The sequence below is a fragment of the Eutrigla gurnardus genome (genome assembly GCF_963514095.1).
Source record: "Eutrigla gurnardus genome assembly, chromosome: 7".
NCBI lineage: Eukaryota > Metazoa > Chordata > Actinopteri > Perciformes > Triglidae > Eutrigla > Eutrigla gurnardus.
This window is the reverse complement of record NC_139921.1, coordinates 213,344-238,562: the sequence shown is the minus strand read 5'-3', so window position 1 is coordinate 238,562 and position 25,219 is coordinate 213,344. Positions and strand designations below refer to the sequence as shown.

At 43.4% G+C, this 25,219-nt stretch overlaps 1 protein-coding gene across 2 annotated transcripts in view; it reads right to left on the bottom strand.

Moving 5' to 3' along the window:
- alk (ALK receptor tyrosine kinase) overlaps positions 1-22,076 on the bottom strand; it is a 413,707-nt gene extending 391,631 nt beyond the window's left edge. For both annotated transcript variants that reach the window (XM_084013902.1, XM_084013903.1), the window contains exon 1: positions 21,260-22,076. In XM_084013902.1, the coding sequence (XP_083870028.1) occupies positions 21,260-22,013 (754 nt within the window). In that variant the 5' untranslated portion in view covers positions 22,014-22,076. The remainder of the gene's footprint in view (positions 1-21,259) is intronic.
- Between the last annotated feature and the right edge of the window lie 3,143 nt (positions 22,077-25,219).

The following is a 25,219-nucleotide window of genomic DNA, read 5'->3' as shown; positions in this document are numbered from 1 at the left end:
GAGAATGGCTGCTGCGACCGTCGCCACGCCGCAACTTGCGGACAAACCAGCGCCGCGAAGTGCGATATGGCCGTACTTTAGCTTAAAACAAATGCGCAAAGCGAGGCAGTTAACGCCGATGCACCACTGTGTAAACGGTGTTTAAAACATGCATGGCTAACGGCGGAAACACCTCCGACTTAGCCAAACACTTAAAGGACAAGCCCCCAGACCTGCACACTGAGCTCAGGGAACGACAGGTCATTTACTCAGGAAGAAAAGCCACATTCAGTGCTAAAAGCAAGCGCCACCGCCCTTCACTCTTAACAAAAGTAGCTCTGGAAGAAAAAAAAAAGAGCTGGTTTATTTATATTATTATATTTTATATTATATTATTGTATTTATATTTTAACATTTTTAAAATTGTGTGCATTAGAAAAGCTTGTCTTTGTGGTATTTTATTTTATTTGCTGATTAATATGTTATTGTTCTAAGATTTTCTATTAAAATAAAGTCCGTAATGACATTTTTTGCGTTCACTTTTTATTTGAAAAAGTAGCAAAAAGTACCTAAACACATGTTGGTACCGGTACCGGTGACAACACTAGTTTCTAACACTGTGCTCCTGTTTAGACCCTCTGTTCCTGCAGCGCCTCGTTCATCGCTACGCCGGCCCGGCGTGGTCACCGTTCCTGCTCCTCCGCGGGCTCCTCCGCCATCGGATCCAGGAGATCTCCACAGGTGGCCTCCCGAGACAGCCAGTCCCACATTTAATAAACATAAGGACACTACCCAGTGTGATGTGAATTTTTCATTTAATGGATGTTATTATATAGGTTTGAATAGTTCTGACTGTGAGGTTACCTGTATTCTGCACTTATGTCATGTCATGTGTTACATGAGTTGTAGAATGGATCTTGTGACACCAACTGGCAAGTCAATATGGATCTATAGACACTGATGAGTGGTTCAAACACCACATTCTGGACAAAGTTGTCCGTCTACACAAACAACGGAACAATGCTTCTCTGATGACATCACAAACAACTGTATAAAAAGCCCTTCTCAAGACTGAAGAATGGTCAGACTCTTCAGGAGCCTGCCCCTATCTGGCCAGATAGTTTGCTCTGAAGCTGTCGGTTGGTGACGCGGTCCGCTAAATTACTCTGCTAGGAGTAGTATTCTTATTTCTCACCAGGAAATCATAAACCGATTTCCACCACACCAAGAATTCCCCTGGCCGGCCGATCACAGGAAAGTAAGGTGGATGTAACAGCTGAGACCTGCCTCCATCACGTGAGTACAGGTGAGAGGAGGTGTAATAAAAAAAAAATTACACTTTATAGTGTATATGCGAGGAGACCTTATGAATTAATGTCATCTTATTTAAGGGTAAAAAAAGTGATTCCGTTGAGTTGCCATTTTAAGTTTTAAGAGTTTTAAGCATATATTGGGATACTATTGTGAATCACAATTTGGCAAAATAATCATGATAGGAAATGTTCATATCGTCCCATACCTATCTTCATATATATATATATATATATATATATATATATATATATATATATATATATATATATATATATATATAATATTAATATTAATATTATATTATAATATAATATATGAATTTGCCTGAATAACTGACATTACTGACGTCACTTCACTGACTACAATGTTCCTTCAACTGTTTGTCTTCAGTCAGATTCAGGAACAGCCTGTGGTCTGACAGCTGTAATATGAAACATACTGCTAATGTACATGTTAAAAGGAAAATCATTTCAATTACTGGAGAAAATTGCTCATTTGTACTCAAATGATGACCACTTTTAGTGGCAGAAAGAGCCAACTGCAGATGAAACGGTAGCAGTTTAAAGAGTGATTCATCCCGGGGAGATAAGTAACCCTGCCAGATGGAAGACAATGCACCGAGATGTAATTAATCACTGTGTTCCCGCTGGGTCAGAAGAAGGGAAAAGGACTGGGTTCACAGTTTTACTGCTCAGTGTGTTAAAAAGGGTCGAGTAAGACACTGGACGTGAAGCTGTAACTCATTTCAACGAGGATGTGAAGTGTTTGAATCTTCCTTCACATTGATTTCTCATCATTTGCCCTTCCATGTGCTTTGACTGTTCCTGCTTTGTTGCGACTCGAGGCTTCGTCCTCATTAGCAGAACTCGGACCCGAGCCGTGGCTCCGGTCCACATCGCTGATGGAACAAGCGGGTCCCCATGATCTGGACTCCTTTCCTCTGCTGGCACAGCAATGATATTGGAGAGAGAGAGAGAGAGAGAGAGAGAGCCAGAGGACATGCTTTTACGGCCCCCTCAAGCGAGTTTATGACCTTTTAGTGATAAGAGGCTTGTCTTTGTGCCTGGCAAATTTACGAGAGTGAAGAAAAAGTGCTTTCTAATGTTACTTAGCGTCTGTTTTTTTATCCACTACATCTCTGCAGTAAAGACACCATTTTGCACTGAAGAGGTTTTGCATGTTAATTAACAGGTCTCATTTGACTTATTTGAACCGTGTTCAGTCCACCTTCAACGATAACCAAGCCGAGGAGATCACTGTGCGTTCTCAACGCTAAGATTATTCACACATAAACTTCATTGCTGATCTAAATTTAAGCTACGGCCACGCTCGGAAGTTAATAGTTCCAACCAGGGTCAAGTATTATAAGAACTTATACAAGAGTCTTGAAAATGTCTTGAAATAACTCATCTTAATGACGCAGAACTGTAATTCTGTACGTCTCGTATCTTCTGCCTCTCATTTCATCTTGCCTGTCTTATAAAATGAGACTATTAGCACGTCATTCAAGGCAAACAAATTACATCTCTTTCTCCCCAGTTAGCGCTTGATTACTTCCCATTTCCTTCCTTCCAATCATATTCCCTGCACACCGCCTTCTCCCTCATTAGTTATTCACATCGGCCCCTCGTTCTCCTAGAAACGTCCCCTGTGGATCACAACCGTCAGTCCATTCTTTATATTGACTCTTTTGATGGTCTGGCACCGCTCGACAAAAAGATATTCCCCCCACTTATTATTATTCAAATGAGAGGGCCTGTGGAGAGGGCCGGCGATGCTCCCCACCCAGCAGCACATGTCAAACACCGTGTCGTGGGGGATTACTGTGTGCTCAGAAGCATCCCACCTGCCATGCAGTGGGATGCATGGTGAAAATCGATCATTACACCCGGGTCAGTGACAGGAATTGGTCACCAATAATGGATTTGCCTTGAGCCGTTTGTGCTCAGCTTCACCCACAGCTGGTGTTCTTTTGTGCGGAATGAATGGAAACTGGATATATATTTGAAAGCTGCTCTCTTTTCACTCAACTTGACCGAACACATCCTCGGTGGGAGGCGCGGGAGAAAACAGCTCCGTGCTGGCATTTCTTTCTTTAAAATAAAACCAGAGCTACAAAAGCCCACAATCCATCTCTAATGACTTCCTACCCTTTGATGCCACTGACTTTTAATCAGAGTAAGAGCCAGGTCTCTTTTCTGCTGGCATTCATTAATTTGCCATCTCTTTTTTCCCATTTGTTGTATTTTTTTTTTCTTTTACTGCCCTAAAAGCCAGCTGGCATTCACTGTCGGCTTGATTGAGTCCAGTTCAATAGAAAAAGCAACAACTGGGTTGGAAACACAAGACTCCCAGTCACAACTGGTAAACGTCTCCACCCACCGACCCAAACACACACTTATCTGCTTCATCAAACACATGATTCGGATCCTCCTCCTCCTTCATCTTCTCATCAACTATCATTTTTGTTACATTCAGTTGACCCGCTGGTCCTGTCTCATGGCCATCACAACACATTAACTGTGGACGCAGGTCCAAGGAGAAGCCAGAGCACTATCAACACACAAACCTCATCATAACAATGAGTGAAACAGTGGGTAAGCAAGATGTCCATTCATTTCAATGCCAAGTAAGTTAAGTACCCAAATGTGTCATTGCAACATCTGGTACAGTTCTAAAAGGGGCTCGCTGAAAGTGATGCCAAGAGGCTAAGACTCGTATTCCAAGTCCTATAGATCTGTCAACCTCAACTTGCTGAGCAAAACATCCCCCCCGACCACATGAGCGCTGCTTTAGGACCATGTCATGCCATCAGTTCCAAGGTCCATTACTGGAGATGGAGCCAGTCACGTCATTTAACAGCGCCCCGCGGTATTTAACCACGGAGAAGACGAAGAAGAGAAGAATGCCTTCGTACAAACCTCTCGTGTCCCATGGTGTTCCTCTGTGACGCGTTGGAGCTTGATCGACACCACGTTACAAGATCGCAATTAGAATGATGAAGAGAAACAAACATGCCTGTGTCCGAGTTCACCTTCTAACCTCCATGTAATCTGTCCTTAAGCCCGTCTCTTTTCTGGGACAGCAGCATTGGCCATCGTGCCTGTGATGGCGCGGTAGCCAGGCACTTTTATGATGAAGTGTCTGTGAGGTGACAGAGAAAGTCCCTCTCGTGCTTGTCAGTCAGCAGCTTTGCCCCGTGGAAACGTGAAGCGTGAATCCAGACTACATGACAGTTGAGTCAGGCTTTTCTTTCCAACACCAGGCGAGGATGAACGATTGAATTGTATATTTCTCAAAGTGCTCATGTCAACGCGGTGAGATTACATACTGGCCCATTCATTAACCCTGATACTCTCACCACAAGTATCTCGCTCCATGATGCTTTCAACATCAGCATGCCCACAGCCTTCTTCGGAGGAAGTAAGTGAGACAAACTTGAAACAGCTGACCCTTTGCTTATACAAGATGTTACCTAACTGACAGCCAGTGGAGCTAAAAAAAGATACCTTAGCATCTGGATATCGCAGCTAATTTGTGTCTGCTTTAGAGATGCATGCACACAACCAAAAGGCAGACAACAGAAGGGGCATTTTGGACATAACTGAACTGACAAACCGCTGCTAGTTTGGCTCATGATTTACTGTGGCACCTTGCAGATGAGCCTCCCTGCTTAGTGTCCGCCCATAGCGATCGGTTGCATCATGGCAAATTCCTTCCAAGGAACTTATCTTATGTATTTGCAGGTCAGCAAAAACCTCCACATGTATGATGAGCACAATTCGGCACTGCGTTCAATAGCAGCAGCACCCAGAGCTGAACCGTCCCCTCGCCAGCCCCACTGTGTTGGTTTTGATCCCATGCTCTTTTTCTACTTAACGCCACAAGAACAACCACCAAGGTCAGGCAGTAGTTGTAGTACATTGAGACACAAGGGGTGTGTGTGTGTGTGTGTGTGTGTGTGTGTGTGTGTGTGTGTGTGTGTGTGTGTGTAGTCAGAGAAAGTGTGTGTTGGAGTCAAGGGTGCTGAGGCCAGGGTTGTGGCTTGATTTCATGGACTCTGTGCAAGCACGGCAAGGTCAACATGATGTCGTCCAGCTGGCACTAAAGCAAAAAAATCAGAGGTGCTGATTTTTTTTTCCCATGTTGCACTGCTGATGTGGCTGCGAGGCTGCTGGCTCCAACTCACTGTTCCAGCAAGATCAGACAGAGGAGGAGGAGGCTTTGTGTTGCCTGAAAGCACCCCAGTGCTCCCTAGTGGACATGCACACATGAATACACACACACACACAAGCACGGACATAAACACACTAGGACACACATGGACACGTGCACCGAGGTCCTCTTTCTCACATTCACATTGGTGTCCACACTAACATTCTATGTGCAAGCTCAGCCAAGCTTGTGCCGATGCACAAACACGGACACACTTGAAATGCTGATTTCTGAAGACAAGTAAGATGGGAAATGTGCCAGACCTTTCAGCTCGCCACAATTCACACACAAAAGGCAACTACACTGCAAACCGCAGCAGCACTTACACAGTATTCCAGCTCAAATGGTGAAAGTTCACAATTTACAATAGTTGGGAACTTAGATGCTAGTGATGAATGGACATCTGTCAATGCCGGTTACACAATGCTTTGTGTGAAGGTTATTCTCCTCTAGTAACAAACGGCCTTTGACACGCCACGAATGCACCAACCAATGAGCGAGGAGAATGGATGAAAACAACCCTGCAAGAGGTTGTTGAATGTTCAAGGCCAGAGAGGGCAAGGTCACTTAATTCGTAAGGCACCCTTCATCAACAAGGCAATTCAAAAAGTGGGGCTAAACAGTAACTTCTAGTCGCTGATCCCTGATGATGCTGTATTTCTAGTGTTGAAAACAACAGGAGGAGAGCTGCAGCTAATGGCTAATACTAACAGAGTGACATAGTGATGCTTTCATGCTATATTCCTTAAAAAAGGGTTGAGACAAGGTACATAATGAAACCATCCCGATGTGTTCAGTGTAATCTTGTAAAATGTTTTAGCCAGAAACTTTGTTTGAAAAATGGTTGTTTGAAGGACATGTTTTCATGTCAACATAACATAGATATTAAAGAGAAAATGATGGACATTGAACTTCCTAACAGTAGCTGTAAAACTATTAATGTCAAGGTATTTGTATCACTTATAATACAATCTTTATTATTTAATTATTTGGATGCCATGTTTTATGCAAATAACCACTATAGATGACTATAACAAAGTTGGACATTATACAATAAATTTGGGGTGCACGAAATTCATTTTTATGACGGTGGTGAAAAAAACTTCTGGAGGTTTGTAAACCAGCTGCAACAAATAAAAACCACACAAACTAAAACAATCGCCATCGCCCGATATTGCTTATCGGCTATCGGCAACAGTCATCAGCGGCAGGGATGGGATTGGGGCATCTCTAAGGTATATTTTTCCCTTTTTCTGCTGATCCTGATCAATCTGAACTGAAACAATAAATACATTTTTAATTTTTGTTGCATTTGTTAGATCCAGACAACACTGCAAGAGTTTGTCAAACCCGACAAAGAGCCAGATGGAAGTCATGGGTCGGTTAATGGTTAGTTTGGTTACTGCAATAAAGTGCTTATTCTTTAATATCACATTTTCATTATTAAGCTGACACATAACTGCATAGTACCTTAACTAATCAAAACATAATGTGACTAAATATGACATCCATATTTTCAGTTTCGGCACCCAGAAGGTGATGCCTGGTTACCAGCCTGGAAACCAATTTTTCAGGTTAGTCTTGATGTCTGAAAAGCTTTACATAAGACTCAAAAGAATAAGAAATTATATAAAGTGTTCACAATATAAAAAGATACAGATGATAAGACTGACCAAAATTGTCAGAGGTGAAGACTGTCGCTGGTATTGAGGTATTGTAGAATTAGTTGAGTGCATCTTCTGTTCATTACACCACTTCTCCAAGCAGGAATATGGAAATGAAGTCCAGGACTAGACTCTGCTTCTGGGCTTTGGTGGGGGCCACTGTATGTCTCCTGAAGAAACAGAGCCAGAGGCTAGCATACTGAAGGTTATCAAGGAGTATAATACTATATCCGCAACCTGACCTAGAGGCACACACAAATCTGTATGTGGGCATTTCATGTCCATAAGCTGGTGAGTGTATTGATCAGGCCAATTATGGAATCATAAGTCCTTATCTATACGTAGGATAGTGCATTCCGCAGAGTGATGGGTTATGTTTGATTTCCTCGGCAGCATCCCGATAGCTGATTTTCACTGATCTGGAAATACCATGTGACAGTTCATACATAGCTGCTCAGTCTATGGACTAACAATAGTGTGGCTTTTCCAATGGAAGTTCATTGGAAAAGATTTAGCGACAGAGTTTTTCGTTATGATCATCTTTACAATCTAGTCTCCTCTAGTTTCCCAAGATTACCAATAGCTTTAATCTGGCCTCAGCTGATATGATTGGGTAGGCTGGTATGAGCTTAACAAAGCCAGACTGGAAACATTTGTGACCCCACAAGCTAAGTTCAGACTTCATCAAACTTTCCTCTGCGCTCTAGCTGAGGAGATAAGCAGTCTCGAGGCATTGATGAGTTCAGAACAGCAGCAGCAACGCTCCAGATTCACTTCCAGCGATCTCAGCAGCTGAACAAGTCGTGCCTCCATCCCTTGAGCCCATCGAGGCGCTGAGCGTGTGGAGGCTTGTGCTCCGATAAGCCACCAACAGCCAGCAGCTCTGTAGCCTCACCTCTGTGTGTGCACGCCCTCCCCAACACACACACACACCCATCGGAGTCGACATGTCAGCGTCCACTAGGTGGATGTGCAGCTATGGAGGTTTTGGGAGGATAAGTGGATTCAGCGAGAAGCTACACTTCTTCACCCTTTTGTGGCGAATCATATCCCATTAAGTGGGTTCTGTCCTGTGATGAGGATGCTGCTGGCTCTCCTCAACAATCCCATTACAGATCATAAAGGGAGCTGGGGATGTGGCCTGAGAGCACTCAGGCTGCTCCTCCAAGGCAGCCAGGCTTCTGTGTAGACGGCAACCGCGCCGCATCTGCTAAGGTCTTTGTAGCTCCGCATGGACGTCGAGGGGCTTTTCTTCAGACTGCCCGCGTTCCCGTCTGATGCCTCGTGCTCAGTGGTTAGCATCACAGGGACCGGGTTGATTTAGCTGAAATGTGAGTTGGCTTAAGATGTGTGAAAAGCGAGAACAGGCAGACAACAGAGAAAAGCTTAGTGGTAGTGCTTCACTGGACTGGAAAGACAATGGGTGTGTTAAGCTATCCTTAAAATGGTTCCTCTGTCCTTCTTCATATATCCTCCTTTCCTTTGCTTCTTGGACAAATATTGTTATAAACTGAATAAAATGCTTGACCGTGTTCCTCCAGGATCTCAGGAAATACAATGCTCTCTTATCTGGATGTATAGTTTTAAGACCAAACTCACGAGAGCTGCACTTATCAATATTTTACATTATACTCAATTAAATTGTGAAAGGGGTCGTTGTATTGATGCCTCCAGAAAGAATTACCACCTAGCTCAACACAGTTTTTCATCAGCTCTTTAGTTTGGATCATTATTTTGGCTTTCTGACACACAATGTCCATCAACTTAAAAGGGGACATAATGTTTACATGTTTTAATGCTTTTTAAATTTTAAAAAACAAACATTATCTTTCTCATACTGTCTGTCTGAATATTGAGCGTCTGTCTCTTTAAGACCAAATCTCAAAAAGCCCAGTCTGCTCTGATTGGTGCGCAAGAAAATATTGGTGCACCTTGGTAAAGGTAGTTCTTAAGCAGTGGGTGGAGATACTGAGGAGGGCGTGGAGACCAAACCAGAGCTAAAATAGCATGAATTTTGGACTTGCTTATGCTTAATGCATCTGGATTTGTTAAGGCACATGTACGTGGTAACTTTGTTCTTTGTTCTTCTTCACATTTACTCAGTTCCTACATTCGCTTTGCATTATGGTACACCAATTTTAATTCAGATACAAATCTAGAAGATGAGACTATTGAGACCTCAGGCTCTCGTTCACTTCCCTCCCTCCTCTTCCTCGTTCCCGCCGAGTTAGTCAGAGACAGGAAGCACGAGAGGGGAGAGAGGACACAAGCAGCAGGAAACCCAGATGGCGACACAGAGGCCTCATTTAGAGGAGACCATCATCCGTGCAGCGTTTCTTTGGAATACGTACAAATATTGAAGAAAGATCATTGGAAGATGGTGGTGAGGTGACAGTGGACCGGTAATCCTGTTTTCCTTATTAGGTTATATTGAATGTTTCCTGTCTGAAGAACAAACATCTATACAGGCAGCGAATGTCATGTCAATTCCAAAACTGGAACTAGTTTGGTTATTCCTACGCTGCAAAATAACCCTGAGCTTGTAGCAAACACACATGCATCATTTCAAATGAAATAATAACGTATTTACGTGAAACATTCCATAATACCAAATACATATGTGGGTGGACATATATGCATAGACGCCAGCGGGGACGGGAGGACATGTCCAGTTACTCTGAATCGACTAAAAAGCTGCTCTAGTACAGAGTCAAATTAGTGAGAAAATAAGATGAAGCAAGGGTTTATCTAGGAATTCTAGTCCGTCCATTACGACGGCGTATTAGGGCCACTGTTACAAAAAAATACTAATCTGAGAGCTGAAAAATTGAATGAGTCATGATTAGGACATTACGAGACGGGCAGCTCTATTTCTCTGCTTCTGCCTCTCTGGGGACGCAGAGACAGCCTTGCCCTGTTTGGACCGTCTCCACGGAAACAGCTGTGAGCTGCACTTTATTGGAGGTGGTGAAGTTAACATTTGTGAGGACACTAAGCCACAATAGTGAGATTTAATCTGATCACAAGTGTCTCAGACCAGAGTCCCAAACGGCGTTCTTTATTCTCATTAAATTACAACTTTATTCATAACTTCTCAGAGAACTCAGACATGTGGGATGTGTTTTGAACATGAGCAGAAGTTTCACTGAAACACATGAGATTAAAGTCCTCATGTACATCAATGACAATGAATGAATTAATTTAAAAGGTTTACAAACAAAATGCACAAAACAGAAGAATAAATGGTGTTTAGATGTGAGGCGACTCAGCAGGGAGAACTTCAAATGAGAAAATTGCATTGCATTATATTGTTTTTATATTTTGTTTGTTTTCCTTTCCATAAATATAGATTTTTCCACCATAAGTTGGTACATAAAAAGATGCAGTATTTGACCCTCCTCCAATGTTGAAAGGAAACCTTCGCCCTCGACAACAGCTGATTAGTAGTGGGCAGGATATCTGACTACAAGTGAATCAGCTGTTAGGTCCACTTTATATAGATACAAAACATACATAGGGCTATGAAGTAGCACACCTAGACCTAGCATATTCATTTATTGAACAAAAGAGGACACAGCTTGCTTACAAAAAGTAGAAAGGAGCTTAATTGGGCCTGTGTGGCATCCTGGCATTTAAACACTGATGTGTACACTGTAACCTACAGAAAAGTACAACCTCTCACTTATTTATTTCTCTCATTATGGAAGTGGAGCATCTCAGGGTCCGATACTGTATGCATTCCTCTCCACAGCAGCTCTGAGCTCAACTCCTGCTCCCAGGCCTCTTGGAAGCATCACCATTAATCAAACGGGCAGCTTGCAGGCTTTTTGAAAGAATAAAAAAGTGGCATAAATAACTAAAACATCAAGGGGAAGAAGGGAGAAAAGACAGTGCTGAATAAGAAGATTGGGGGAATAACAGCCAAAGTCACCTTGACTCCTGATTTACAAAACAGTGACACAAGCATTAAATACAATGCGGGTGATTAATATCCTAAAAGGCATTAGCTGCTGTTTACGTTGTCAGTGTTTATCCGTGGAGATCCCAATTTGGCAAGCGTCAGGTTTTCATATTTTATTTTGCTTGCTACAGAATACTAACAGCTTGTCTTTTTTGGGCAACAGTTGCAGTCAACCCCCGAGCTCTTAAGATAGAGCCGGCCAACAGGGAGCAGCGGGCGCACAAGGCATTTTCAACGGCTCAAGCCAAACCAAAGATTTCTTCAGTTCCTTTAAGTCAGGAAGAATCAGCCACCTCATTACGTCAAGCCTGCTGAATGTGGCCGAATCTGAGTGTTTTCAACCGTCCACGATGGGCAACGCCGAGTCCTGTTCTCTGAGCTCGGCAGCGCTGGGGCTGCGATGCTTGGTGATGCCTCCATGTGAGCGCCGCGTGTGCATGGTGTGATATTATTGCATTGTGCTCAATCACTTCAGTCAAGCAGCACTGATTTCTGAGCACCGCTTCAAGATGTTCATATTGCAGCGGCTGTGAAAGGCTCATCATGAATCAAGAAATCCAGCTCCTTCCAGCAAAAGATCCAGTGTCTGGATTGGAGGACTGCTGCATCTCCATCCGCGTCATGAAGTCAGGCCGATTCAGCAACTCAACACGAGACACGCGCGCTGCAACTTGCAATATCGATCAGCCGGGGGCCGCTGGGGTGTCGCGCCACCAACTGCTTGAGTGAATTGATCATAGAAATGCATAAATAATAAAGTGGCATGTCATTCTGACTTCCTATTGATTTTCCCATTAGCAGCAGATTGATACAAGCTTTAAATGTCAGGAGTCTCATTGATTACCGCGAGTCTACGCACACATCCGCAATGTCATGTCACGCTTGTTATTTCCCAGCGGCTCTGCAGTCTTCCACCTGGAGGGACTGAATTAAAGGTGCATAAGGGTGTCAAGAAAAGGTGTGTTGGCACCGAAGCGTGACACACACTCTGCGATGACACCACTCAGTGGTTCCCTCTTGGTCCAAGAGGGGAGAAAAGTCTTAAAGGTCCCATATTATGAAAACAGGTTTTCTCTGGTCTCTACACCTATAAACTGGTCCTCCCCGAGCCTGTCAACTCCCAGGATGAGGAAAACAAGCGACTCCTGCATGGTCTCTGCAGCCCCCCCACTGGTACAACGGCACTCCTACAGACTGTTCAGATTCAGATCCTTTCTGGAGACAATCCTCCCTCTGTCTCACGCTCTGGTGTGTCTTCACTGCTGCCTCCGGTCGGACAGAACCGGGGGGCGAGTCCTACAGCGCCGTGCACGACAGCCCGGGTCTGGTCTCTTGCATTTCATTTTTAATGACAATGTGCCGGCTACGGTTCGTGTTAGCTTCTATGTATGTGCTAACCACTTCACATGGGACTGCTTCAGTAATGAGGGTCAGTACAAAGCGGGCTTTGCCTCGACACTGACCCTCGTAAAAGGATCTGTCCCAACCATACGGGACCAGCAACTTCACCTGAGACACATAGGCAGTAATAGCTATTGGTGCATGCTGCCACTAGCGTAAGCATCGTTTCTGTAGCTCTCCGAGTAGGCGATGACAGACAGAGCTCATTAGCATTTAAAGGTACAGACACAGAAACAGCCTGTTCTCAGTTAGACAGCTGGAATTCAGGACCACGGATGGGTTTGGGGCAATGCATATTGAAAACACCTCTGACAGCTGTGTGAAACTGATGAAAAACAGTATAATATGGGAACTTTGATCCTAAAATGACAATCAAAGAAAGGCTGGAAGGTTCAGCGTGCCCACATGCAACGAGATCAAACCATCACATGGACATTCAAACGGCACTGAACCACCCAATATTTCATTAGCCATTGGAAGAATTTTGATAATTTGCTGCATTTACGTCAATTTATGTCATTTCAAATTAGTCATGTTGGGCTTTGGGAGCTTTGGATGGATATTTTACACTATACGATTAAAACAATGATGCCATATTTGAAATGAATCCAGAAATGAATTGAAATAAATCTAGATTACTCAAGAATGGAAGTCAGCTTTAGTTAAAGCCATGCATTCTAACCTGAGGTATTCATACTCTGAGTTCTGTTCAGTGTAACGGGGTTAAGACCTGCATGGCCAACCAGAAGAAGATGGTTGTGTTGTTTCAAACGAGGTGCAGAACTTCATATACTCAGGTGAAAGACAAGCCCGACGTGAGTAAATGGAACAGGAAAACTGCTCAGGATCAGAGGGTTAAGCAGTATGGTGCATCTAAAGCTGTGCACATGGAGGATTCCACAGTGGCTTTGATCTAATTCCAGATTATTACCATTATTGATTCATTTTGTGATTATGCTCTTGATGAATCGATTCATCCTTTGAGCCTATAGAATATCAGAAATGAATCACAGCCGCCCATCAATATTCCTTGAAGCCCAAAGGTCAAATGCCCTGTTTATATCCTGTTTACTATGTAACAGACCAGACACGCCACAAATAATCACCTTTTAGAAGCTGGAACTTGCTACGCGTACTGGCTGACATAAAAGATCCATTATCAAAACTGACTTATCCATGAATTATTTCAGCTGTAGTTATCATCACAAAAAACATATTACAGCAAAACAAGACCATTATGATCAAAATACCCCAAAGTAATCAAATGGTAAAAGTGATGCTGACTAATGATGAAAGGTCCATTCTTGTGTTCTTGTTCCTAGAAATATACATAAAAGAAGAAGAAAAACAGAGCAACTAAGTCAACTTTTCTGTAATAGTTTAGTTCATTAAAAAAAGGTTTCTCTTTCACAGCCTGACTAACTTTACCTAAAAGTAAGCATTCATCTTTCCATCAAGAAAAGGGCCACAAGCAACGCAGCGTAAACACTTTCTTTACACTTGACTTTCTTTAGCATTCAGAAGAAAGTGCAATATTTGCCTCACAGCTAAAACATCTGCCCACTGGGGTTCTGTTTTATAAGCCTCATGTGCGAACTTCCCTGCTCTGCCGTGTTTGTGACGTCACCGTCATATTACCGAGCGCCGCCGAAAGGACACGAACAGTTCCGAGTGTCAACTGAACAGCGCAGCGGCAGCTACGTTACCCGTCAAGTGCTGCGCACATCCTCGGTAATTGTGACGTTGTCGTTCGGAGCCAGGTCGGGACTATCCCTTTTCCACCGAGGCATTTTGAGGGCCGGTTCGGAGCCGGTGCCCAATCGCGAACCAGTTCTTCCTGTTTCCACAGACAAAGAGCCGGCTCTCGGCCTGGAAAACTGGTTCCCGAGCGGCCCCAACTCTTTGCTGGGCTGGAACAGGGCCCGGCTTACGTTAGGGGCTGGGGGCGGTGTTAACGCTTGAGGCAATGGGGGAAAATACGCCACTGCGGAGTTTTACTAACGTTCCTGTTCCCGGTAAGTTTCACTTTTAAAATGTTTCACCTCGTTGCAAACCAACGACACATTTCTGTTTAGTTGACCAAGCTAGTGATTACGTTCGTAACAGCAGCAACTAGTGGCTTTGCTTCCTCGGGTAATGTAAGCTGACCGGCTAGCTAGCCAGCTAGCGTGATATTGCTAACAACAACGTTAGCATGCCACTTTCTGACTGCCGTTGGCTCACTAAACGTTACCAACTACCAACGTAACATAACATCTGTGTTCACAGCGCCGTGGACACGTTTGTGATTAAACCGCTGTTCTCTGTGTTTGTAGAGCTGTCGGACATCGGCGATATTGAACGGAGGTCCAACCTGCAGATGACTAAACATCAAACACTCTGATCTATTGATCACACACTGTTCTACACTTTAAAAAATGTTGTGATTTTAGTATTTTGTGTATTTTATTGTTATTGTATTATTTACCAAAATAAACACTTTTTCTGAAGAGACATGTCTGCTATGCTTGAAATGAGCGCTGCGGGGAAACCTCAGACGTATACAGTGACGTAATGACGTGGTTCTCTGGGCTCTCTAGCCGGTGGAAACGCAAACAGGTTCTCGGACGGTTCGCAAGTTGAACCAACTGCGAACCAGCACGGCACCGGCCCGGCTCTTGAACTAGGTTCGCGTTGGTGGAAAAGGGGTAGTGTCGTCGCTTTGTGCGTGGATGCAGAGTGAGTTGGCACTGGACATTTGTTGCTTGTTGTCTGCTGACCAGTGTTTGGACCGGTCGCCATGTTGCGATGCGTGCTCACGCACTTTGAACTTGTTATATAAAGTTATAGCCAAGAGAGTGTTAATGTGTTTGCATTTCAGCATATATATGTTCTTAACATATAATCATAATCGGATTGTGTTTGTAATATTGTGGATGGGTTTTACATCTGCTGATATTAATGCTTGTTTAAGTTCATATGTTTACTCTGTAATGACGCTGTCTGAGCGCCCCTGTTTGACCAGTAGAGGGTACTATTTGACCTCATTGTTATTCTCTGTATGTCTTGAATAATAGATTATTATGTACCTGTTTAGCGACATTGCTTTAATTAGTATTATTTAATCATCATTATTATTACTAACATGTTTATTGTTCATTTCTTTATATATTCCAAGGGAACACTCAACACTTCCTGTATGTACATGTGTGGAATAAAGAAGGATATCAACACACTGGAGTAGCTGCAGTTCTTCTAACCGAGAACTAAGACCAGACCTGTGTACGCCAGCATACATAAACAATTCACACCTCAGATGAAATGGCTTCAGTCGCCTCCTGTTAGATGCAAATTCAGAGACGTTTACGGAGACGCTCCATGCTAACGGAGCGCCCAGCAATGCTAACGGAGCGCCGAGCAACAGGAGCGTCTCAGGTGGAGTTAATGAAGCTGGGGTCCCCACTCCCCCCCTCTTAATGCTGCCATCACTTAATGATTCTCTTGCAACCTATTTATGGCAGCGCTTGGTGAACATAACAGAGGTTAATAACGTCCAGGTCAACTCTTTATCACACCTGCCCGCGCTGGTTGCCTCTCCTGCTCTATAACTCATCCAGTGGTCCTCATTAGCTAACGGCCCAAAGGGCCAGTAAGTATGAATGTACCGCGCCCACTTTAATGCCGTCATTCCCGCCGGCGCGTTTGCTTGATCGGCAAATTATTCCAGGTGCCATGTCTGGTATTTATTTCATGCTAATAGTCGGCATCTTACCAGAGGCTAGGGGAGCAAGTGGAGCGTGCACGTTACACGGGGGGACGTGTGTGTGTGTGTGTGAGATGATGGCAGGGGAGGAGTTATCAGACGTGGACGGGGGGACAGTTGAGTGTGTGTGTGTGTGTGTGTGTAAGCATTATTATTATTATTATTATTATGGCCAAAATAATAATAATAAATTGTGATTCAGATATTATCCTGATAATCATCTAAATATGCTTAAAAGCTTAAAATGCAGAAATACATGCTGGTATGACTATTTAGTTAATAAACATATATTCTCATTTTCCTGGATCAAATCTTATATGAGATGATCATAAATCTCCTTGCATAAATAAAAGTTGAATAAATAAGTATTTATTTATGTATCCTATATTCATACAGGGAGACCTTATGATTTATGATCATCTTATTTCATATTATTTGTTTTTTCCCAAAAAGGATCTAAACTTAACTAAAATAATTCCACAGAAAAAAATATTTTTTGCTGACCAACTCCTTTTTTCACAATAAAAGCTCCGAAGTAAATAAGTATATAGAAGAAGTTCTTTTAGCACAATTTGGACAGTGCTTTTAAATATAATTTCTGACTTTTAACACCATCATCACTTGGCTTGGTAAACTACTGATTAGCATGTTGTGATTTGCAAAAACACAAAAATGATACAGATGCACATAAACCAAAGATGATAAAACGAGGCTGAAACCATTTATGGATTATTAAAAGAAGTCACAGATATCATGCGCAGGTTCATGGCCCACATTATGACTCCTGCAATAAAAAGTAATTTTGTTATTTTATCCAATCTCAATATTCAGTCGTGGTTTTAACAGCCTCCACCCTTCTACAGAAGTTCCTCTCTGAAGCCTTCAGGGACTCTCCTCGGGGCTCTGAGCTCCACGATTAAAGACCTGATCAGGTTCTGGGTTATGGGAGGATGAAGGGTGGAGGAGATCTGAAGAGAGAGAAATGATCACGGATGTCAGATTAATATATAGTAGCATATTAGCTGATGGATGACCACGAAGTGACGTCTTCTTATCTTATCTCCGTGTTTCCTTTAAAACAGAATGTAAGTCTTCAAAGTTGAATCATTCGTCTAGAGTTTAACTTTTTATGCTGTGATGTGTTTCTGAGGCCGATCGCATCAAACTTGATGACTTGTGACCACAACCTCCACTTCATGCATAAGTGCCTTAAACTTGCATTCTTTCTAACGGTCACTAGCAGGTGAATCCGCTGTGTGTAAACAGCACACATTTTAAACATGAGATGTCCATTTAGTCAATTACGGTCCATTGAGCGTAAAAATGACAGCTAAACATGTCGTATTCAGCATTCAGTGTAATTAGCTCCACCCTCTTTTTTCACTTCTTGTTGCAAAAAAAAAAGCAAAATGGCAACGGTCAAAATCCTGGACTTGAGGCTTCAAAACGGCATTCCACAGGCAAGCAGGTGACATCACGGTGACATCACGGTGACATCATGGTGACTACGTCCACTTCCTATATATACAACACACTACCTATATAGCATAAAATAGTTAATGTGCACAGCTGTTCCTACTGTTAGAATTACTAGTTAATACTACTACTACAGTCAATATTACTACTACTGTTAATGCTACTGCTACTGTTAATATTACTACTACTGTTAATAGTACTACTACAGTCAATATTACTACTACTGTTAATGCTACTACTACTGTTAATATTACTACTACTGTTAATATTACTACTACTGTTGATGCTACTACTGTTAATATTACTACTACAGTCAATATTACTACTACTGTTAATATTACTACTACTGTTAATATTACTACTACTGTTGATGCTACTACTGTTAATATTACTACTACAGTCAATATTACTACTACTGTTAATGCTACTACTACTGTTAATATTACTACTACTGTTAATAGTACTACTACAGTCAATATTACTACTACTGTTAATGCTACTACTACTGTTAATATTACTACTACTGTTAATAGTACTACTACAGTCAATATTACTACTACTGTGAATAGTACTACTACTGTTAATATTACTACTACTGTTGATGCTACTACTGTTAATATTACTACTACAGTCAATATTACTACTACTGTTAATATTACTACTACAGTCAATATTACTACTACTGTTAATATTACTACTACTGTTGATGCTACTACTGTTAATATTACTACTACAGTCAATATTACTACTACTGTTAATATTACTACTACTGTTGATGCTACTACTACTGTTAATATTACTACTACTGTTAATATTACTACTACTGTTGATGCTACTACTACTGTTAATATTACTACTACTGTTAATATTACTACTACTGTTAATGCTACTACTACTGTTAATATTACTACTACTGTTAATAGTACTACTACAGTCAATATTACTACTACTGTTAATATTACTACTACTGTTAATATTACTACTACTGTTAATGCTACTACTACTGTTAATATTATTACTACTGTTAATAGTACTACTACTGTTAATATTACTACTACTGTTAATATTACTACTACAGTCAATATTACTACTACTGTTAATATTACTACTACTGTTGATGCTACTACTACTGTTAATATTACTACTACTGTTAATAGTACTACTACAGTCAATATGACTACTACTGTTAATATTACTACTACTGTTGATGCTACTACTACTGTTAATATTACTGCTACTGTTAATAGTACTACTACAGTCAATATTACTACTACTGTTAGTATTACTACTACTGTTCCTACTGTTAATATAACTACTACTGTTACTACTGTTAATACTACTCCTGTTCTTACTGTTAATACTACTGTTAATACTACTACTGTTAATATTACTACTGCTGTGTTGTTACTACTACTACTGTTAATATTACTACTACTGTTACTACTGTTAATGCTACTGTTAATACTACTCCTGTTCTTACTGTTAATACTACTGTTAATACTACTACTGTTAATATTACTACTGCTGTGTTGTTACTACTACTACTGTTAATATTACTACTACTGTTACTACTGTTAATGCTACTGTTAATACTACTCCTGTTCTTACTGTTAATACTACTACTGTTAATATTACTACTGCTGTGTTGTTACTACTACTACTACTGTTAATATTACTACTGCTGTGTTGTTACTACTACTACTGTTAATATTACTACTACTGTTACTACTGTTAATGCTACTGTTAATACTACTCCTGTTCTTACTGTTAATACTACTGTTAATACTACTACTGTTAATATTACTACTGCTGTGTTGTTACTACTACTACTACTGTTAATATTACTACTGCTGTTCCTACTGTTAATATTACTACTACTGTTAATACTGTTAATGTTACTACTCCTGTTCCTACTGTTAATACTACTGTTAATACTACTACTGTTACTACTGTGTGTGAGTGTCTCGTTTTTAGTAATAACATGTTATAAATCAGGCTAGGAATGATATATGAACAAATCCTACAGATAGAAATGAAACTGGAATGTTTGGTGCATGTATGGAGTCTGAGAAAAAACCTCAAGTTACCTTCTGGTGAATTAAGGAGAAATACAAAACACAAAGTAGTCAAATAATCACCTGAATCCAGATTTGGGCCGTTTTCTTTGCACTGGTCTGAAAGATGACATCTGTAAATGGATCAAACGATGTCGCCTTTCCAACCCTTGGCTGACAAAGCAGCCCTGCAGAGCACTAATGCCGTTCCCCCCCGTTGCCACAGTTACACACATTCACAGCTGGACGCTACCGTCACCAGCCGCTGAGCTGAAACACTCAAACACGTTTAGGGTTCACTGCTTTGCTGAAAACCACCTCAACTGTTGGGAGGATTAGAAAGAGGTCCCCTACAAACAAAACATCCCCAGCTGGCTTCGCACCTGCAAACAATCCCAGCTGTGGTGCTGGGATGCCTGCTGGGAGCTGCTTCTCTATCAACAGTGTCAGGTGTTTACACCGTATGTGTGCATCTTGGCATGAACATGTTGAATCGTATTGAATATAAACCAACATGTCGATGCTTCATAAAACAACCACGACCATAATGAAGCAACCCACACTAAATGAATCTCACATGCTTTCTGAGTTCTCTGCCTGCATATAGGTGTGCTCCTCCCTGCTATGTGAGCTTCCGACCGAACCGGCCCGCGCTTTGCTTCAGTCTGACAGGTTCTGTTGCATTTTTCTGGGCCAGCCTCCCTCATCAGAGTGATTAAGCAATTACACTGATTGCAGTAATGCTCAGAAGAACGAGGGAAGGACCCTTGAGTATTGAGAGCTAAAGCTTTCTTTGAGATAACCGCTTAATTTGTGCTTAATCAAAAAAATAAAGCCTGATCATTTCAAACCTCCAACCCTTTCCTTCAGCAACGGGTGCCTCGGGGGAGCTGAGAAGATGAGGAGAAACCAATGGACTCTCTCATGGACCCAGTGCAATGTACCGGCATGTTATTGTCGGGCGTCTCTTTCCCCCTCCAAATGAAACCAGTCACATTTTAGAACTAATACGGATAGAAAGATGCTGCATAGCCACGCGTGGATCCCAAGTGGAAAAATATCAAAGAGTTTTGGAATTAAATCAACATGCAGTGTGTCTCCCTGCTGCTGTGGGCATCAATAATGAAACAGGTGTCTGGAGAGTCCCCTGGATGACAGTAGCAGCCCTTAATGCACGGATTCCCTTGGTGCGCGCGCGCACGCAAACACGCGCTCACACACCAGGCATCGTTTTTCCCATCAGCATTAGAAAAAGCAGGTCTGCCTCCGTGTGCTGACACGTCTTTACCCGCTCATTTCACCATGAACGCAGTCACAGCGCATCTTCAACAGTCAACATCCAACATCTCAGCAGAACCAGAAAGCACAACCGTGACGGAGCAACGTGAATGAGGCCTGCTGAGTGAGGGAACAACATGGGGAGACGAGAGGGGGGTAAAGGGGAAACACTCACCCCTGGAGGATATCTGAAGGAAGAGGCGCGGGTCTGCAGCGCGTATGGCCGCGGTGTACCGATCCTCTATGCCGGGTACCTGCGCCTTTTTCTCGGGCATGAGCCGAACCCTGAGCCGGCCTCCCTCCGCGCCGAGCCACCACTCCAGAATAGTTGTGAGGTCCATTTCCAGTTCGAGCACCGGGGCCTCCTCGTAAACAGACAGCCCCCCGCACCCCGTCCTCACTAGACCCTCTCCTATTTCCACCACAACTTGGTTCGATTTCCTGCTGGCTTTCGTCAAGCCCAATTTCAGAACTTTGGACAGCGGCCGCTTGTAGATGAAGGGGAGCTGTCCTTCCGGGGACACGTTCCTCCGCGCCGAGTCCTCGGCGGACTTGGGCTCCACAAAAGTAGACACGGTTTTCTGCAGAGGTATGCAGAGCATCTTCAAGTTTGCGCGCACCATGTAACATCCGCTAAAAGTCTGGCAGTCGCCGTTCAGGGGTCTCTTTATGAACTCCGCCAGGTAATAGCGCAACAGCGACGGCACCGCAAAATCCACAGCCAGGGTTTTCCTCTTGAGCCTGGAGTTCATGGTTTGGTTCAAGTCTCTTTTGTTCCCTGTGTCCCCGCCGCCGCCGCCGCTGCTGTTATCGTTGCTGAAGCCGGCAGCGGAGGGGTCGATCCCCGCTGTGGTCCTCGGCGAGGCGCACTGCAGCCCAGCGAGAAATGCCGCAGAACAAACAAGCAAAAAAAATATCCCGGTGTTCATGGTGAAATACTCGGAGTCGTCTGCGGGAGAAGCGCCCGTTAATCCCACCGTCACCTCTCCGCTCCGGTCACATTCGCAGGAGAGCGAGACCACAAAGTGCGAATCGATGATCCTGCGGGTCCGGAGCCGATCCGCCGGTGCGCACCCGTGGCCAGACGAAGCCAACTGGCTTTTACATTTGTTTGCCAGCGACTGTTGCTGTCGTCCCTCCTGCGAGCGGAAAAAGTGCCATATCCCCGCGCAGGCACGCGCGCGCGCGCACGCACACACACACACACACTCACACACACACACACACACACACACACACACAGCGCCTTCAAGACAATGTCGTTTCTCGCCGGTGCGAACCGAGCGAGCCGCTCTCCGGGACGCTGATTGATATGCCGGTCGGGTCCGCTCCGGTGGCTTTCAAAGACTCCCTGTCTATTGGCACAGTTGTGACGGCGGTACACAAGTGGTCTCTCTGTCAACAGCGGGATGCAGCTTCGCAACTAAATCACGGATTCACAGCGAGTTTGGAGACGCCGAGCATCCATTAAAGTTGGAAATAGAATCGTATCTCACGGTGTTGGCTAATTGAAACGCCCGGCGGCAGCTTCTCCCGGGTTAATTGCCTTCCGAGGATTCCGGTGGCCGTTCGGTCGGAAGAGCCAGCTCCGGTCGCCTCTGTCATACCAGCACATGCAGTAAAGTCATTTAAACATGATCCATTTGACGTCAGTAGAAGCAGTTTTCTCACCCATTTCTTTTTTCTTTTTTTTTTTGGGGGGGGGGGGGGGCGGTGCCGGAATCTTGATTGGAATTACAGATGCCAGGAAACACAGCAGCCTGCACAGCTCCAGTCCTGGTTGTCTTTGCGCAAACAGAGTTTCAGAGGGAGGCTATTTGGGTCGGAGCCCATTTGGCGTTGTGATATCTCAAGTGCAAAGGCCAATGTGTCCTTCAAACACCAAGGAGCCCTCTCGCCATCAGTGTCAGTTCATTTCTGCCTCGTTCATTGGGAAGCAGGGGTCAGTGGTTGGGCAGGAGGGGGGATGCCAGAAAACGCTGCGTATATACCTCCCTCTCTCTCTTTACCTCGAAACGTTGATCGGATAAAACATCCGCTAGATGGCGTCAGCACAAGTTTATGTTATTTCACTCTTCAGTTTCACTGAAAATCCATTCATGTTCTAATTGCTCTCACTGTCTCATTAGAGTCTTATCTATAGAGGAGGATAATGGAAAATGATAGGAGGAGAGAATCACAAACCATAGAATGAAGTCAGAAAAAGTAGAATTAAACAAGATTATGTTTGGGCCAGTGAAGTTAGAGATGATGCCAGCATGTAATATATAGGCCTGGTCTTATATAATCATGTGTTGCACGTCACAATAACACCAGTTGTTTTTTTTTTTCAGTGATTTTCACTGACGGGCAGGCGAAAAAGGTTTACAGTGAGTCCAATGGTGGGCAGGAAACACCAGGTAGAACAGGTAGCAGGAAACAGCAGGTAGAACAGTTAACAGCATGTAGAACAGGTAGCAGGTAGAACAGGTAGCAGGAAACAGCAGGTAGAACAGGTAGCAGGTAGAACAGGTAGCAGGAAACACCAGGTAGAACAGGTAGCAGGAAACAGCAGGTAGAACAGGTAGTAGAACAGGTAACAGCAGGTACAACAGGTAACAGCAGGTAGAACGGGTAGTAGAACAGGTAACAGCAGGTACAACAGGTAACACCAGGTAGAACAGGTAGCAGGAAACAGCAGGTAGAACAGGTAGTAGAACAGGTAACAGCAGGTACAACAGGTAACAGGTAGCAGGTAACAGCAGGTAGAACAGGTAGCAGAACAGGTAGCAGGTAGAACAGGTAACAGCATGTAGAACAGGTAACAGCAGGTAGAACAGGTAGCAGGTAGAACAGGTAGCAGAACAGGTAGCAGGTAGAACAGGTAACAGCATGTAGAACAGGTAACAGCAGGTAGAACAGGTAACAGCATGTAGAACAGGTAGCAGGTAGAACAGGTAGCAGGAAACAGCAGGTAGAACAGGTAGCAGGTAGAACAGGTAGCAGGAAACACCAGGTAGAACAGGTAGCAGGAAACAGCAGGTAGAACAGGTAGTAGAACAGGTAACAGCAGGTACAACAGGTAACAGGTAGCAGGTAACAGCAGGTAGAACAGGTAGCAGAACAGGTAGCAGGTAGAACAGGTAACAGCATGTAGAACAGGTAACAGCAGGTAGAACAGGTAACAGCATGTAGAACAGGTAGCAGGTAGAACAGGTAGCAGGAAACAGCAGGTAGAACAAGTAGCAGGAAACAGCAGGTAGAACAGGTAACAGCATGTAGAACAGGTAGCAGGTAGAACAGGTAGCAGGAAACAGCAGGTAGAACAGGTAACAGGTAGAACAGGTAACATCAGGTAGAACAGGTAACAGCAGGTAGAACAGGTAACAGCATGTAGAACAGGTAGCTGGTAGAACAGGTAGCAGGAAACAGCAGGTAGAACAAGTAGCAGGAAACAGCAGGTAGAACAGGTAACAGCATGTAGAACAGGTAGCAGGTAGAACAGGTAGCAGGAAACAGCAGGTAGAACAAGTAGCAGGAAACAGCAGGTAGAACAGGTAACAGCATGTAGAACAGGTAGCAGGTAGAACAGGTAGCAGGAAACAGCAGGTAGAACAGGTAACAGGTAGAACAGGTAACATCAGGTAGAACAGGTAGAACAGGTAACAGCAGGTAGAACAGGTAACAGGTAGAACAGGTAACATCAGGTAGAACAGGTAACAGCAGGTAGAACAGGTAGCAGGTAGAACAGGTAACAGCAGGTAGAACAGGTAACAGCAGGTAGAACAGGTAACAGGTAGAACAGGTAACATCAGGTAGAACAGGTAACAGCAGGTAGAACAGGTAGCAGGTAGAACAGGTAACAGCAGGTAGAACAGGTAACATCAGGTAGAACAGGTAACAGCAGGTAGAACAGGTAGCAGGTAGAACAGGTAACAGCAGGTAGAACAGGTAACATCAGGTAGAACAGGTAACAGCAGGTAGAACAGGTAACAGCAGGTAGGACAGGTAGCAGCAGGTAGAACAGGTAACAGCAGGTAGAACAGGTAACATCAGGTAGAACAGGTAACAGCAGGTAGAACAGGTGGCAGGTAGAACAGGTAACAGCAGGTAGAACAGGTAACATCAGGTAGAACAGGTAACAGCAGGTAGGACA